General features: G+C 34.9%; 1 protein-coding gene across 3 annotated transcripts in view; it reads left to right on the top strand.

The window, feature by feature from the left end:
• CACNA2D1 (calcium voltage-gated channel auxiliary subunit alpha2delta 1) overlaps positions 1-18425 on the top strand; it is a 335419-nt gene that overhangs the window by 168850 nt on the left and 148144 nt on the right. For all 3 annotated transcript variants that reach the window (XM_072326869.1, XM_072326871.1, XM_072326870.1), the window contains exon 4: positions 8427-8486. In XM_072326869.1, the coding sequence (XP_072182970.1) occupies positions 8427-8486 (60 nt within the window). The remainder of the gene's footprint in view (positions 1-8426; positions 8487-18425) is intronic.

Consider the following 18425-nt stretch of genomic DNA (forward strand, 5'->3'; position numbering starts at 1 on the left):
ACTGAACTTCTAAACAAGCAGGTAAACACTCTTTGTAAAATGGTTTAAAACCAGCTTTTGTGACATTCCTGGCCCACAGATAAGCCAGCAGGGGTTGGTGGTGCCTCTGTTTGCCAGACACAAGCATTATCGCCTTCTGCAGTGGTCAGCTCCTTCAAGCAGCACCCCTGAAAAAGACTGCTTGTCCTGTCTCTGCTTATCTTTGCAATCATAAGCAGAGATGGCACAATAGCAACCACCATTCACCCTCCTAGATAGTTAGCAGTCGCCAGTCAGAGTCTTATCACAAAACAAGCTTTGAGACAACAAAAAGAAAACCAGATCTGTCTTTCACAAAAGGCCACTGTCAGGTCTCTCCTTCAGTATGGAGTTAATGTAAGATAAAACTGGAGGTGTTGTTTTGATCTGTGATCCAGAGTATAAAATCAGCTTTTTAAAAAATTGTTAGTTGCTGATAGCATTCAATTATGTGTAGATTTGGATCAGTAAGCTGTTCAAAAAGTAGCAAAGCTTACAATATCAGCAGACCTCTCATATGGCCTTTATTCTTATGAATATGACTCATTTGTTCCTATGACATAAGCAAAACTGACTCCAGACAGTCACTGGGGAGTAAATATACTGTACAGGATTTATGCTGAATGTGTGAAATCAGTTATAAACACACTTTGTCTGTGACCTTACATGCTTCAGATGTTCTCATTAACAGCCCATTGATAGGTCTGTGATCATTTGGCACAACAGATGCTAGAGTGAGGGAGAGGCCATGACACTGCAGTATAAATACACAAAATAAAACCATACTAGAGATGAGAAAAAAACGGACCTCGTTAGAAAGAACTCAGCTGCCATAAAATAACTTAAAAATTCAGACATAGAAAAGGGAAATTCGGCCATGTTTTGAATAAATGTATTCTGTCTTCAATGCTCCAGAGGAGAAAAAAAAAAAAAAAAAAAAAAAAAAAGGTTGTTAAGCGCTACATGAATCCTGTCAGTTCCTAAGTTTCCAAGCAATTGCTGAAGGATTACTTGAGCAAATTAGAGCCTAACAACTTTGAAGCATAGTGCAGGTGGCAAACACTTTATGACTTACCTCACATTTAATTAGGTGAAGTCTAGGAAATATAATGCAATTACCACTTGCATTACTGTGAGCTCATTTTTTTCAGTGTTATTTCTCTGTCATAGATATAAAAATACTTTAAATTGTACATAAATTATATATGCTCTAAACACATGCTAAAAGAATCAGTTTGCTCTTGCCCTCTCTTAATTTTGTCTGGTATACTTGCTTGCATTTAAAATAAAGTGCATTCACAAAATCTTCTTTTTCATTCCTTATGCTTTTTTTCAGTTTTGCTGCTTCTTCATACGTTATTTATTCGAAGCACCAAAGGGCATTCAGCTATAGGATCAAAGTAACTATTATGTATGTGTGTATTCTGTATTATAGGGAAATTATCTCAGTTTGTAAACAATACTGTTCTAATTTATTTCTTATATTCTATGCGTTACGACTATTCTACAGGTAAAATCAGTAAACAGCTAGTTGTACTGTATCCTTAAAGAGTCAGTATTTGTGAATATTGTGGGGATGATAGCTGCATGTCGAAAACTGAAAAGAAACATTATTGCCTTTCACAGTTCATTGCATCAGTTAGAAAAGAACTTGTATAAACAGCCATTTTTAAGCAAGAACAGTAAATACTTTGATGTTTCTTAATATTGGAAACTGATTGGGCAGAGAAACACTTTTCATTGGTACCACAACTAACATCCTAAAGTAAGATGGGCTTTGAAGGTAACACCAAGGATGAAGTATTAATACTGGGCAATTGTAATTTAAAAACAAAAAGCAAATATATATAAAACAAACATTGGCAGCTGTCAGAGGATATTGCATTAAATAACAAGTCTGTTGATTATTTCAGGAAATGACCATCATGTATTTTTTGTGTTATACTACTGTCTCGTCTGTTCCTCCATGTTTTCTTAGTGTTACAGTTTGCACATACCCGTTATTTTATGGTTGGAGCCATCTTACCAAGGCTAAAGGCTGCATATCTGTCAAATGTAGATCAGATTTTGGGCTGACATTAATTATGAATGCTAACTTGTCAGGAAGGTCAGTTACCGAATATATTCAGGAAAGTTATAAATCAATCCTATTAATGCCTCCCACCCTTCCTGAGTATAGAAACAAAGGTGAAGAAAAGTGTTATTCATCTAGTATTAATGTGTTTGCTATCTTTACTACTTCCAAGGTCATTCTGGGCTATTGACCTTCAAATCTGGAAATATTTTTTTGTTAAAATCCTGTCCTCACTGGGCCAAAATGTGTGATTTTTCTAGACAGTAAAGGAATGGGAAACTCATGAATAAAATAATTCATATTTGACCAATTCATTACCAAAGTTTGCAAAGAGGGGCTAGAAAATAATAATTAAAAAAATAAATTAATTAAAAAATTGCTTCATGCAAATAAAAATAGTAGAATTCAGGACAAAGAAAATTGTTCTTCATAAAATGGCCTGGGTTGGAAGGGACATCAAGGTTCATGACTCTTCAACTCCCTTGCCACAGGCAGGGCCACTGACCTCCACACTTATTACTAGATGAGGCTGCCCACTGCCCAGGGCCCCATCCAACCTGGTCTTGGACTCCTCCAGGGACAGGGCATCCACAACATCTGTTCCAACACCTCATCACTCTCATAGTAAAGAACTTCCCCCTGACATCCAACTTAAATCTTCCCTCCTTCAACTTAAAACCTTTTCCTTGTCTTGCTATTATTCACCTTTTGGAAGAGTTGACTCCCCTCCTGTTTCTAGGCTCACTTCAGGTGCTGAAAGTGTGCAGTGAGGTTACCCAGCAGCCTTCTTTTCTCCAGGCTGAACAAGCCCAGCTCCCTCAGCCTTTCTTTGTAGGAGAGGTGCTCCAGCTTCATCTTTGTGGTCCTCCTCCAGACCCCCTCCATTCATCTTTGTGGCCCTCCTCCAGACCCTCTCCTACACCTCTCAGTCCTTCTTATATTGGGGACTCCAGACCTGGACACTCCAGATGGAACCTCAGAAGGGCAGAGTAGAGAGGAACAGTCACCTCCCTCTCCCTGCTGGCCACCCCTCTCCTGATGGAGCCCAGGATACCATTTGCTTTCTGAGCTGCAAAAGCATACTGCTGGCTCATGTTAAGTTTTTCATCCACCAGGACCAGCAGGTCCTTTTTCTGCAGGGCTACTGTCAAGGACTGCTCCTTCCAGTCTGTATATATGCCTGGGATTCCTTGGGCACTAGTGTAAAACCTTGCACTTTGCTTTGTTGGACCTCATTAGATTGACTGGGGCCTACCTTTCAAGTCTGTTGAGGTCCGTCTGAATAGCATCCCTTCCTTCCGCTGTATCAGCCACACCATTCAGCTTGGTGTCATCAGCAAACTTGCTGAGGGTGCACTCAATTGCATTGTCAATGTCATTGATAAAGGTTTTAAAGAGCACAAGAGTTCTTACTTGGTTTAATATAGAATTTAACTAAGCTAACTAAGGTGAAATGCAGTTCTTTAAACTTCTTTCACTCTGCATTAAAGCTGTAGTGAAATAAGTATCAGTTTTCTACTTGCACTTCATGCACTACATCCCAGTCTGACAGACTGTTTTTCCTCCCATATTTCTTTCTCATAAGTGAAGTGTGATTTGTAATCATCTACAGGAGAACAGTATTTATGTTTCAGATACATATGTGAAAATTATGTTAAATTTTGCTGTTGTAGATTTTACCTTGTTTATAGAAGAGTGGAATTGAGTACTTGGAACATATTTTAAAAATTAGGGCTTAAAGTTAATTGCATGTTCCTATGCAGTTCTATTTAAGTCTGATATTGTGTATTCTCCCTCTCTCTTATTAAAATAACCTTGAAAACATCAGTACTTTAGAAAGCTGTGTCAGGTTACTGATGTCTAATATTTTGAAGATTACACATTTTCTAATAACTTAATATATCAAGGGGTAGTCAAATGTTATTTTTAAGACAAAATAATTAAAGGAGAGTAGGAAGCACACAAGATTGATTTGTTTTACTGAATATAATTGTAATTACGCAATTGGCTGAAAGAGTTCTTTGCTGGCTAGGAGGAGATAAAGATGTGACACTCACAGAAGTAAAGGCTGGGAGATGAATAAGCCCAGGGAGTTGATCTTTTCAGATCAGATAAAGATTCTTTAGGTCTCTTTCTTCCTCTCTGCATTGCATCAAAGGCTGTCTATCAGAGATAGAAGCAAATGCTTGGAATCTGGGGACAGGACCTTTGAAAATGGTCCTTTCTGAGATTGACAGGCAGCTGGGTTTTGGAGTAGTTTTTGATAATCTTTTGTAATTCCTATGAAAGTTAAAAGAAAGATCACAGGCTGATGGAGTAAATAATTCTTGCATCTTTCTGTATATTTCACAATAAGTTGTTTTGCTTTAAAGGTAATGATTATCTTTGAAAGATCTAAGGAAGCCCTAGGAGCAGGAAGCTCCCCATTTCCTTCAATGCTTGTTTAAAAAGCCGTAGTACTTATTAGTGAGAAGTGGCTGTTTTTCAAGGAACAATTGTTCTCTTATTAACAATCTAGGTATTCCGAAATACACTGGACTTTGAACAACTGATATTCAGAGAAAAGTAAGGTAGTAAGAAGATTTCATTGATTAAAAAACATAAAATAGAAATACCTGATTCATGTAGAAATGATTGTTTAATCATATTGCTCCCAAACACTTATCACATCAATTGCATTGGCTAAATCTAGTGTCAGCTCTTTTGTTCCCATATATATAAGCACTGTTACAGCCCTGCCAGACATCCTCCATAAGCATAGGAATATATGCTACAGCATTTTATTTGTGTTTGCAACTCTGTCTTACTGTGTGTGGTTTCTCAGTTTGCTCATTTATTATTTCAGAGATTTGAGTATCACTGAAACATAATCTAAGAATCCTTGTTTTCCAGCAGACCTTATAGAGCTTTCATACCTTGAAGTAAACCAGAATATTGTTGCATTTTGGTTTTCTCCCTTCATCTCTTTTCAGTAATGTGTGATGTGTAATCCTTTCTATCTTGATCATCTTGAAGGTCTTTGCCAACCTGATCAATTCAATTCTATTTAAAATTATGATATTAAAGAGATCTTCATTCAAAGCCAGAAAACTTTTCACAGTCATTGCCTTCACAGCATTCATACAAGATACAGAGTGAGAAATGATTGAAGCCTAATATGTAGAATAACTATTTTGCGTGTTTGTTCCAGAGTCTTTTTTGCATATCTTTTGCCTCCAAGTTTCAGAATTTGCTATAGAAATGTATAGGAAACTGCAGTGGGCCATGGTATTGAAGAAGGTGTTCCTTTATGAAGCCTTTGTGGTAACAAGAATGAAAAATGGGATGTCTGATGTCAGCATGCAGTTGTGTTTCTCTTCTGGTGTTCTCCAGAGACTCCTCCATCAAAATGGGGAAAATGAGACCTGACATTTGCATACCTTAAAAGCAAGCAGGCATGACTTTGAGAGACATGAAAAATTAGTCTCTCTTTTTGTTGCAGAAAAAGGCATAGGTAATTTGAGTTAGCATCTAGGCATTTTTGACCCAGGAGTCCCGACTTCTTACTCTTTCTGTTAACAAATCACTCCCCCTGCGGAAAGGTGAATGTCTCAGTCATTAGAGCCCATGTATAGTCATAGAATTTTTCTTTTCATAGAAATGAACAACTTCTGAAATAATCTTAGTTTCAAAAAACTCTTTCTCTTATAAATTCTATTTCTAATACACTTTCCTTATTAAAGATATTACTCGAGAGAGTGATTCTTTTCTTTTGGAATGCAAAAATTTCATCTTAACTAATATTTATCTTTAATAAGAAAAAAAAATCAACAAACAAAAGCACAAAGGAAAACAAGCAACAACAACAACAAGCCTGCCTTTTTGAAAATGACATCCTTAAATGATCTGTGCCCCTGTGGTAACCTGCACATAAGCACTGATTATCTGCTGAAGTTGAGCTAGGTAATCAGAATACTGTAGTATACTGATCTTTGTTTTTACATACATAACTCACATGGCTATAGAATTACAGGAGCATTCTGTTGCAGAAATATAAGGTAGAAATACAATATTTGTCACCACTTTGAGAAATCAAGTGATTTGCTCTTATGAATGCTTAATTTACAGATTTCTTCCAGTCCTGGCTAACAGCCATTATACTGGCTATTAATCAGATAGTATTTATGGAAATTGTTGATGGAAAAGATTATCTGTTTCAGGGAAAATACAGGACTGATATCAAGTAGGGTAGGCTTGAATTCTATCTCTGATACAATACTGGGAAAAGGACCAGGCCTACATTCTGCCTTCCCTCCAGCTAGAGTTACTAGAAAATTTATGATGTAACTGGCAGTTAAGTTAAACCGATACACAATAGCGTGCAGGGATTCTTCAGATATGTGATGAACAAGACATCATAAGGCTGTATCAGCTTGTCTCTGTTCCTATTGTAAGCAGGTCTAGCTCTGGAGAAGTCTGTATTTCCACTCAGGTCATGGGATTTAAACTTATTTTTTATTTTTTGTCTTTGAGTCAAGGAACATAGCTAGTTTCTCATTGAGGTAGGAAAGCAGGAGGAGAAATGAGGGTAGAGTTAGCTACTTCTATTTACCTGCATAGGGTCATGTCTTCCTTTGTTACTATCTGGTAAAACGTGATTTAATCAGCTTGTACTCAAGCTAGGACAGACCAATTTGGATGCAGAACTTGCTTTATTGAGTAAAGAAATGAAACATACAAAATTATTCTAGTGTATTACCAGATAACTGACAATACTGTAGATATCTGAGGTAGTGGATTTGTCCATTGAGGTCAAAAGAGAGTTGGACTGTGTGTCAGTGTAGTGCATCAAGTTATATTACAGTTTTTCTTTTGTAGATGTGCTGTTTGGATACTAGAGAAGGCAGTTCTAGTTAGTTGGGAGAGCCTGTAAGGTACTACTGACTTTGTTAGCTGAAAATCATTTGAATTGGCAGTAAAACATGCAGGAAGGTTCACTTATCTTTTGGAAGCCAAGCACATAATTATTCCTTTACAAGATGATTGCAAATTAAATAAAGAAATAAATAAATAGGTGTTAAATTTTGCTTTATGAAAGTTGTCACCTAGCTGTTGTTAGAGGAGTGAGATGGAGTGTCCTTATGCAGTCGGATAACAAGGTGGTTGCCCTCCTGCACTGGGGCTGATATGAGACTGTGACAGCACCAGCTTTGCCATCTGAGATTCCATGAACTTTCTGGTCACTGTCCTTTTGGTTGTTAACAAGAATTGACAGTTGACTGAACTGAAAAGGTGACTTAGACGACCAGTTCATTTTGTGTAGGAATTGATATGAATATTAAAATATTTGTTGGGCCTACGTGCTGCTTATCCTTACACAGTAAAGAATTTGGTTGCCTAGTTACCTTGTGGATAAATCAAACCTATTCTGTTAAAAAGAGAACGTAACTACCCCTAATCTTACAGTTTTATTGAGCTCTAAAGTAATATAGTTTTCAAAGTCACCTACTCAAAAATCAGGAAATAACTGAGTCGATGTGAACAGCGTTCATATAATTTCTGTCTTCCAGGATGGGAGCCTGCTTCAGGGCTGCAGGCACTGGGGATGCTGTCTACAGCAGAACTGGAGAACAAGCATTATTCTCTTCTATTCAAAGTTGTTATAAAATAGACATGTAAAAGTGTTTTAGAAAATTTTATAATTTTTTGAGGATTGGTTTGAAAGGCAATCAATTGTCTGACATCTTTTACTTCCTGTGGGGCTAAATGTATAAACTGATCTTCTTTCAAACTAAATTAAACTGGAAAAATGCCCTCTAGGAGCATGCTTGATACTCTCCAGTGGCAAACATTCACTGAGCTTTTCAGACCAGACTACATTTAGTTCAAATTCCTAAGCTTTTATGGGTCCATAATCATCACAGAGGATATCAGTACCTTGTGTAATTGAATATAGTTATTTATTATGAAAATAAGCATCCACAATAATGTTTTAAGATTCTAATAAATGCTTCTGTTTGTGTGGTAGATTAAAATTATACATATAAGCCAAGGTGTGTGAAGACAAAGTATTTTTAGAAAGGTACTGGTCGATTTCAAATTTAACTAGAACTTCTGAAATGATGCTGGAATGTTAAGCTTCCTAGTTCATGGTTGCAGTGCTTAGATTTGTAAGCAATATACAGATTTTTTGGAAATCCATGTAGTACATTCTTATTCAAATATGCTTCAATTTCAATTAAGGTCAAAAACATGCATGTATAAAATTATATAGAGAAAATAAGTTTATATATAAGACTTAGCACTGTGAAGAGTCTGGGAAAACTAATATATACGTCCTCTCTTTGGTCTTCAGCGCCTCGCTAAAGAAGCAGAGAAATACCAAGCATCACATCAGTGGAGGGATGAGTTTGGGGTAAGTTTCAGTTTTTCTTCTTTTAAACTTTTAAGAATTTTCCTCATTCTAATGTTAATTCTCTTCTTACAAACACGTTGTTTATACATCCAGCTCAGAAGGGATCATCACCTGTGAATGTATTTGTTACTCAGTAACATGTGCCTGGATCTGTAGAGAACAAAGTGGACTTTTCCATTCATAAGTCATAGGGAGCTTCACAGGTCCAATTACGTAGTTCTGAGTCATACACAGGACATCTTTTTGTTCTGATGCATCAGGAGTAATTGTAGAAGAGATGTCTCTGAGTGATAACTAATATTGCTGAAGCTTGTGCTACTCCGAATTCTGAAAAATAATTATAGAATTTCTTTTAACAAGTTGTTTTTTATATGACAGAAATAAATTTTATACAAAAGAATTTTGATGTTTACGTGACTACATGCACCATGTCTGAAGCTTTTTATTTTAAAAATCTTTCTCTGTACTTCAATAACAGCATCTCATCAACATTCTGGTACTTATGAAAGAGATTGGTCAAATTCTAAATTATCATCTTCAGTCATTTCAGATGTGATTGAGTGATTTTCAGATGCGAGTGTATGATTTTAAAATGCACAACACTAATACTTTATAACTGTTCAACTCAAATTCATATGCACTGTATAGATATAAGCCTCCAATTTTAGATTGCAGTTTCCTGCAGTGTCAAAGTTATTCATTATGTATGCCACTTTTACCTCTTTCTTCAAGAATAAAAGCAGATGGTGCTTTGATGTGATTTTGCAGACTGTGTCTGCACATCCACTGGCATCATAGAGATACACAGTTAAGTGTACAATGCTTTTCCGAAGTGTCCTTTATGTCCCAGTGTTCATACACTTGGACATGGAGTTCCTGGACACGGAGTTCTTAAAAACAAGCCAAAAACAAGACAACAAAAACCTATTCAGACTGTAAAGTTAAGCCAAATTCACATAAAATGACTGCCTTTTTAGTGAGCAAAAGGTTATGGATATGGTCTGAATTCTTTCTACATGCACTCCCTGCACAGGCACAGCTTCTATTACATGGTAAAACACAGAATGTCACATCCATGGGGATGCAGTAATGGAAATTCCACAGTGACCTTAGCTGCTAATCTATAACTGTTCTGAGTAGGAAACAAAACCCATAGATTTTGTGGGCTCTGTGAAGAACAACGTGGATGAGGTCAGATGCTCTTTCAGATCATTTTTATTCTTACAGAACACATTGGTTTCATATCAACAATACTGTCTCTATTTTTTGTTTCTGATTTCACCACATCACTGGAATTTATAGTCAAGAAGAGACCTCAAAGTAGTTTTGAAATGTGATGTTTGTATTAATGTTATGGCACAAGAAAAGACTGTGGTAAAGAAAAAAAAAAAAAAAAAAAAAAAAGAAAGACATTTGGTTTTATAATAAATTAACTACAAACCAAGGTTGTTTGGTATTAGCTGTGCACCATATAATAACCTTGACATTAGGTTATGCAATTAAATTTGATATAAATGCATTAAGCTTCTTATAATTTAATTTGCTTCATTTTTTGCCAGAAGTAATCTTTCTTCTCTTCTGGCCTACTTTTTAGAATGTGCCTTTTCAAATTAGTTCGTGCACAGATTTTTCTGATAAACTTAATTTTCACTCTAAGTTTCATTCTCCTAATGGCTCTGATGTAATATGGAAGATACACTGTAAAACTTCCTTCAGTTCTCCCTGATAGCATTTCTTCTGATACCTTTGATGTCAGTATGAATAGTCTGCATCATTCTATATGAGATGTATTTCCTTTCCTAGAAATTGTTTTAGGGTGATGAAAGCTCTCCCAGCAATACTACGCATAAGTAACTTTAGAAATAAGTTCTTTGGGATGGTCTTTTTTCTTCTAGTGAGTTTGTAATCACTGATGTCCTTGGCAGTTACACTGCAGCACAATAATAGCCTGTGGAGTTTTGAGGAGTAAATATTGTGACCATTCCTTCTAGAGAGTTATATATAGGCTGATTTCAGTGGAATAAATCCAACAGAGGAAGAGCAAAGAGGGATGGACTTACTACAGGGCTACAAGAAATTTGGCCATCATAACTGCCACATCATCTGTTCTAACAACTTACTCTCAGTACACACTCATGAACAGACCATTGCAAAAGATGCAAGTAAGCAATCTTCAGGTTAATATCACAATTAGCAGAAGTTCATTATTGTCAGAAAATGTAGTATTAAATTAATTTGTACAGGAAAACATTTTTGAAGATCCAGATTTGATCCCATTCTTTTTAATTCATGTAATAATTCCATATGAAGACTGTCAGAATTATCTAAAGTAGAGAATTGTCTTTCATAAAAAAAACAAAAACAAAAACAAAAAAAACCTAAAATTTTGATAGAAACATCTACTAAAATCCAGTTATCTTATTATTTTTGAGTGTAGAATGTCTCTCCTTATTTCTAGTGCTATAGTGTATTGAATTGAAACTGCTTCAAGAAAGACAATGCAGTACATTTTAGTGTTTTTTATTTGAAGTTCAACAATTTTAACATTTTATTTTGACTTAATCTGAATTAGATTGTTAATCCTTAAAAACGAAACAAAACAAAACAAAAACAAAACATACATGTATGTGAACATAGAAATCTGATTGATGGGCATTCAAACTTCAACTTGACCCTGTAGCTTACTGAACAGGGAATGTCTGATTTTTAGCTAAAATATGCATGTGTTCCTATCCTGCTGTTATCTTGTACACTGTTCTAAACGCACAGATTGATATAGAGGTGGCAGCTACATATACCTTATTTTTACTAATAAATGAAAAAAAAAAAACAAAACAACAAAACAACAAAACCCTAAAATCTAAAATGATTTAAGAGTGTATACCGCTGTTTTTTAGGTGACTGACAGAAGTAATGATCATAATATTTTTTGGTGTTTTACATTAATAATTTAATGCTAAAATAATTTTAGTAATTACTAATCGACATAAAATGTACGAAATGATTTAAAGGGATGTTAACTATGAATACTAATTAAGAATACTGAACATCTGAGTAAAAGGAGGAGGAAAGCTTTTCATTAATATTGGATTGTAACATGTATTGTTGTCTGATTAAGCATGTAGTCAATTAAAATATTGAATACTGAACTGCAGTTTTTCTCAAACAGCCGAAAAATAATACTAACATTAGAGGACTGTTAAATCTTTAGAGAATAGTATGAAGTGTGTGAAGGCAAATCCGAAGTACTTAGCTCCAGGCAAACAAAGAAATGCCATTCTTTGCTTCCTGCTCCATCAGCATCGCACAATTCCCTAGTGGTGCACACAGCTGGAGAAATAAAAAACTGCTTAAACATTTTTAGATTAATGCAGTTACAAATCAGACTTACAACCCAGTATTGGTAAATGAAACAGCCTTGTCAGTTTGAATTTTCTTGTGTGTTGCAGAGTGAAATGATGTGTTTTTGACACTTATGATGGTTGAATTACTTTGCTGGTGTAGAGATGCATGGAAAAAAATCTGTGTGCAAGTGAATTAGAAGTAGAGGGGGAGAATGCTCTATGAAATAATTGCTGTTATTCCCCAAATGCTCTTACACAATTACGTTTGATATCGTACTTGATTGCATTGCAATGGTTGGTTAACTAAAGCAATTTTGTTTCCAATTCAGCTACAGTATTAATTTCTTACACATGTATTAACATAAATATTTTATTATATATTATTAGGCATTTGTATTTTAACAAGAAGAGTCTTTTTTGCATGGCCTATTAGCATCCATTTACTTTTATGAAAACCGAAATTCAGACTTTCTGGAATTACTTATTTCATTAAAATGCAACAAGAAAAAAAAAAAATTCAGCATGCCTTATTGTTTAAACAATAATATAATTCTATATTATTCTTTGTAATTTATTATTTTCTTAATCCTGGTATTTGTGAGACAGCATTCTGTGATCATGAGGTATAGACCTGGCCTTAAAAGTGAAACAGTAGGTTGTAAAGAAAACACTTCGGAATTATGATTTTCTTCTTTTTATTTATTTTTTTTTAAATATTTGTTGCATAAAATGGAGGTGAAAAGTTGCTCAGCAAAGAAGTGAATGATAAAAAGGATAACTGAGACAAAACAAGTCTCCAATAAGAGGAGTTGATCCACTGCAGTGACCCAGGAGGTGGCATGCTGGAGCAGAGCAGCAATAGGCCACAGGTTTCAGGCTGTCTGTAACTTACTATGGACATGGCAACAACATGAAAATTTTTCATCTTAAAAGCTTCAACTGAAGAAAACAAAACAAAACAAAACAACAACAAAAACAAACAAAACATCCAGTTTCCAGCTTTAGTACTGCTTCATTCTAGGAATGCATTCTATTAGACACACTTTTTCTTTTGATAGGCACACAGAGAAGGTGAAGAGATACAGTGCAGTTTCTCTGTAATAACAGTGGAGAGAGGATGCAGCTCCCTTATGGCTTGTATCTTCTGTTAGTCCAGGGCAGAGAGCATTTGGGCAGTGTGATGCTGTTTAGATTTGGTTGCAGATCTGGATTGTGTGAAACCACTCTCCACAGGTAAAAAGCAACTGTGTGAACATGTTCTGGTAAACTGTACTTCCTAATTCTCTGGAAGTTTTAACAGTGCTGAAAATGAGCACAGTGTCAAAGGTATCTGTATCTTGACACAGTGTTCTGATCCAAGATTCAGTGAAATAAGTCTTCCACTGATTTTGATTGATTCTGGATGAAGCCTCATACTTCTAAAGCAAGTGACTTGGAAAAAAAAACTACGCAGAATGATTGATTTAAATTGACAGGCAGATGGTACGGATCTTAGGGAAGCTGATATGTTCTTCTCTGAAGGGCTGTGTGCCACCTTCACTTACGTGACATATAGCTTTGATTTGTGCATAATTTAAATTAAATGTGCCATATCTCACTGAATGGAATGAAATCACCTTTCTTCTGTCAGGGATTGTTTGCACTCTGACATCTTTCTACTCAGAGGATAGAACTGTGTATGTGCAAACTGAGTTACAGAGGGAAATAGGAATGAATGATTGATCAAAATTATGATTTCAGGCATTGTTTTTATGCTCATCTGATCCTTATTGCTCATTTGATCCATAAAATGTACAGCAAATTTTGCAGGAACAAGCATTTGGGGAGTTTTTCACCAGCACTTTCTCAAAACTGGCTATCATATAAAATTAAACCCAATTAACGGCAGCCTTGCAATCAGAATCAAGATTATGTATCTGCAGAGATCTTAGTTGTACATCTATAGAGAGAACTTTTTAGCTGTATCATCTGGTCATTTATGATCATTTATTATACGTCATATTCAGTGTAAAGTTGTAACTTTGAAATACAAATTAATGCAAGGATCTCATCTGGGCAGCAGGTTACTTCAGTGGTAGAGGACCAGACAAAAAAGCTGTTAGAATGGTGAGATGAAACACCTTCAATCACTGTTGAAATTTTCAAGCATTCTATTTTGTCTGAAAAATAAATAAATAAATAAATAATGTATTTCAAAAGGCATCTAATGTGCTTTTTACTTATTTACTGAGAAACTGATTTAAAAAAAAAAAAATGCAGGTGGAAGGTAGCAAGCAAGAGCTGGAGAAAACAAAAAAGGTGTGATTTGTTATTGAGACACCATACATCTGCATTAATACCTTTGTTTTGAATGATTTTTTTTTTTTTTAATGTGCTTTCTGAACAGACATCTTACTAGAAGCAGAATATACTATTATTCTCAGCTTAATAGCAACCTGCAGGCTCTTTGATTTACAATAGAGAGGTACATTATATTAAGAAAAGCTTTCTGCAGGATGCCGTTCTACATATTTTCTAAGAGCTTTCATTGAATTTTTAACATAGATGAAGGTAGTTATTTTTTAATTTTACATTTCACCTTCAAATTCAGTAGCAGTTTTTAATTTGTGGTAAATTATTCTAGCCTTTCTTTACTATCGTAAGTGAATTGGTAAAATAAAGTCATTAATTACTAATGATTAATTAGTAATTAATTAATAATAAATTAATTACTAGTTGAAGGATAAAATATTTTATTATAATTATGATAAGGAGTGAAAAAAAATATAAGTGGCATAATGGAACATGCGCAAAGAGTTAATTAGCAAAACAAAATGCTAACATTCAAATTTGATTATTCATTATGAAGGCTGACTTCTAAATGATTTAGAAATTCAGAAGATATTACAAAGTTTGGATTCTTGCTTCAGAGAAGGAATGAAATTCAGAATAGGAAACCAGCTATTATTCCTTCTGATTTACTAATTTGCTTGAAGAAAATTATACCCAAATTATTTTGGAGGGTTTAATGTCAAAAGAGATAGCAACTGAAAATATAAATTTATGGGATTAGAATTGTTTATGGTCTGGTTTGTCCCAGTATTGGGACTGATAGGGTAGGGGGACCCACAGATCCATGTCTCAGGAAAGGGGAAAGGGCAGGTAGATGGGCCTAAAAACAAAGCAGTGACAGTGACCTGAGGTGGAAAACTAAGTTACTAGTTATAATATCAGAATGCAAGAAAACACAATATAATACAGTATAATTGGAATTGAGGCTAATAAATCAAATAAATCAAATAAAATGAATGTCCAAAAACCAAAGGCCTTACTCTCATCCTTAAGGTGAGATGGCCGGGGAGCACTCGCTGCAAAGATGAGCAGAATGAGGGATAAAAGGAGTATCTGGTGACATACAAACAGCTTTATCTTTCCCTCTGAATCAAAGAATCGTAGAATCATAGAGTCACTGAATCACTCAGGTTGGGAAGACCTTAAAGATCATCAATCCAACCATGACCTAACGTTTTTCTTTACTGTATTTCCTTCTGTTTTTCAAATGAAAAATCACTGGGGTCGTGCAGACCTTGACAGACTACCTTGTTCTTTTAAGATACTAGGTGAGAATTCATCCCTGTCGCACCTCATCTTTAAAAAGAGAAAAGAGTGCTTGGGAAGCTGAGGTATTTAGAAATTTGGAAAAGGCATGTTCCAGGCATTATATATCTAAAATATACCAAGAGCTGATATTCCAAGAACAATGGCTTGAGCAGTATTTGTAAAAAGAATTTTTTTAAAAAAATCTGTAGTATTTTGTAGTTCAAATACAGTGGAAATATTAATATTAGCTTCTTTCTGAATTGATTTAAAAATACTCTGAAAGGAGTAGATAATCCTTTTATTATTAAGAGCTACATTTTGCTCAAGGGATTTGGCAATTCTTATTTTTCTGTCCTCTGTGCATAGTGTACTTCTGATTCTTCACAGAATTTAAACAAAAGGTGAAATTCTGGCTCTTTTACATCCTGAAAAATAATGATGATGAGTATAAATAATGACAGATGTTTCTGAGGGCTTGCCACAAAACAAGAGCTACACATAACATGAAGAAGAGAAACTGTTCAAAATGAGCAATATTAACAGTATTCTATATTATGCAATGAAACAATAATAAAATTTCACCGGATTTGGCCAGGAATGTAGTCTGTGTCAAGCATTTGTTTATTTTTCCCGAGTTCACTTTTGCTGTCAACTATGAGCAAATCAAGACTGCATAATAAATTCATACACAAACAAATATAGGTTGTACTGAAAGAGCGTGAGGATTTAGTAAGTCTTGACAGCTTTTGGCCAACTCCATGGCAGTCTCTAATTTATGTCTTCATGGAAAATGATGTCACACTGTTTTCATTTTCCCATTTGTTAGCCCCAAATTATATTCAAACTGAACCACTGTGTATTATAACTGTCTTGGAAATTTCAAAAATAAATGAAAATATGTGACTGTTCTTATCCAGGAGAAATCTTTCTTCTTAAAACTAGAGAAACAATCCCTGGTGATCAATTAATGCAGGCAGGACTTTCCTTTTAGTCCTGTGAGATTCAACACTTCTCAAGAGAGGAACTTCAGTTTTACATTTCTTAAGAATTTCACATGGGAATGGTAAAACTGAGGAGCTTGGCTACATTGATATTTTTCTGAACCTACACATAACTCTGGTGTATTCTGCCCTTAAAACTTTTTATGCTTTGTGAGTGATTTTTTTTTTTCCACCTAAAAAGTAAAAGAAGTCTTTGAGCAAAAGTTCTATATCCATGTAAGTAAGTTTAATTTTACCCATCTTACTTTTACCAGCATTTCATTCTAGAACTTCTCTACATTTTTGTTAGGTATGCAGAAACCTTTCTGTTTTCTTGACTTTTTAAAAAATACTCATCCTACTCTTATTCTGTAATAGTGCCTGCTCTTGTTTATTTGTTTTTTGCCATGGCATGGAAATCCACACATCTCACTTTATTTGGTTATCTATCCACCCTGATTTTGAAAAGAAATAATATTCAAATAAGTGTTGCCAGTGCAAGAATTTTAAAATGAGTTATAGAAAACATAGGGGCCCAAGCTAATCTGTTAACCACAGATAGATAGAAATGCTAAAATGGTGTGAAATTTAATATTTCTTGGCCCAGAACAACAGTTTTCTGTTTTAAAAATCTTCTAGAAATTTACTGGAAGGTGTACAAATTTAGAACTTCTCCTATGAGTTGTTAAAAGCACAGACGATCCTAACTACCGTCCCTGAGCAGGTTTTGGAGAGTTAGAAGAAATGGAGAAAACTGGAACATTAATTCAGGAATGGTCACTGGAGATCAGGGTTGTTGTACGTGCTGCCTGAAACATATGTGCAGCCTTGGGCTGAAACTGTTTTTAAGGGAGAACACATTATTCAGATGAGAGAATGGAGTTCTCTCCATCCTATTTGCAGCCAACAGCTGCCAGTCTTGTTTTCCAAGGTTTTGTTTTAGTCAAAGTGGGCTGTAATTACATTTTGCAGTCTAATGTTGGCTGTTGTGTCTGTTTCTGGTCTGGCTCTAAGGGCATGGCTGCATTTTTGATAGAAATGAATACACTTAAATAGCTGGTTGCCTCCATATTTCTTTGCAGTTAGTGACAGAAGTAGGAAATGGATGACAGGCAAAAAGCCCTGTCGTGGTCTATAGAAGAAAACACAAATAACTTGTAACTTAGTGCAGTTATAATATGCAGAAAGAAAAATCTAATTGCAAGACATTGATACAGCTCTTAAATCATAGAGATGTTCTGCATGAAATCCAGCATACCAGTGTAATGTATCCAATAATTAGGAAGAAAGGTAATTATGTTTTAATTATTAGTGATATGGTCCTTTTGCTTGTAGTGATTAACCAGAAAATTCCTCATCATTTTATGTTAAATAAGAATATGAATGACGTTTTACAGCACCTGATTTGTCTCATGCTACTGAAATGCTTCTGAATTACGGTGTACTCACAGAACTTTGCTTTATTACAGTGACTGAGTGCAAGACATGCACAAAATAGATGTCAGAGCTGAATAATTAAATTACGACTCCTGTCTTTATTAATTAGGTGAGCATGGCATATTTCTTAAGCCTGGTAACTACTGGCTGTAGTTGTTTTCCTTCTGAGACATCAGAGATCTAGTAAAATCATTTACAGTAAAATCTTAATGAACAGGGTAAGATTTATTTTAGTAAGAACTCTTAATATAATTAAAAGTCAATACACCAGACACATTTATTATGTCTGTGAACCAAATAAGCGTGAAAAGATGACATAGTAGGAAAGACATTCAACTTAATTACCTTTTGAAAAGGAACTTTTCACATTTTGAATGAAATGGAGAGATATAATTGTGTTGTTTTTTTTCCTAATCTTCAGACAGGTTGTCTAGGGTAAGAAATAGCAGTTGCTGTGGTTTAAATGCAATATAACATCTTTTTTATATATTTTAAATCTCTGTGGCTTTTTTTTTTTTTTTTTAAGATTAACAGTTATTATTTGAAGTTATTGGAAAAATTAAGCAACTACATAAATACATGCTGCAGACAAGGAAGGA

Source organism: Excalfactoria chinensis, chromosome 1, assembly GCF_039878825.1.
Source record: "Excalfactoria chinensis isolate bCotChi1 chromosome 1, bCotChi1.hap2, whole genome shotgun sequence".
Classification (NCBI taxonomy): Eukaryota; Metazoa; Chordata; class Aves; order Galliformes; family Phasianidae; genus Excalfactoria; species Excalfactoria chinensis.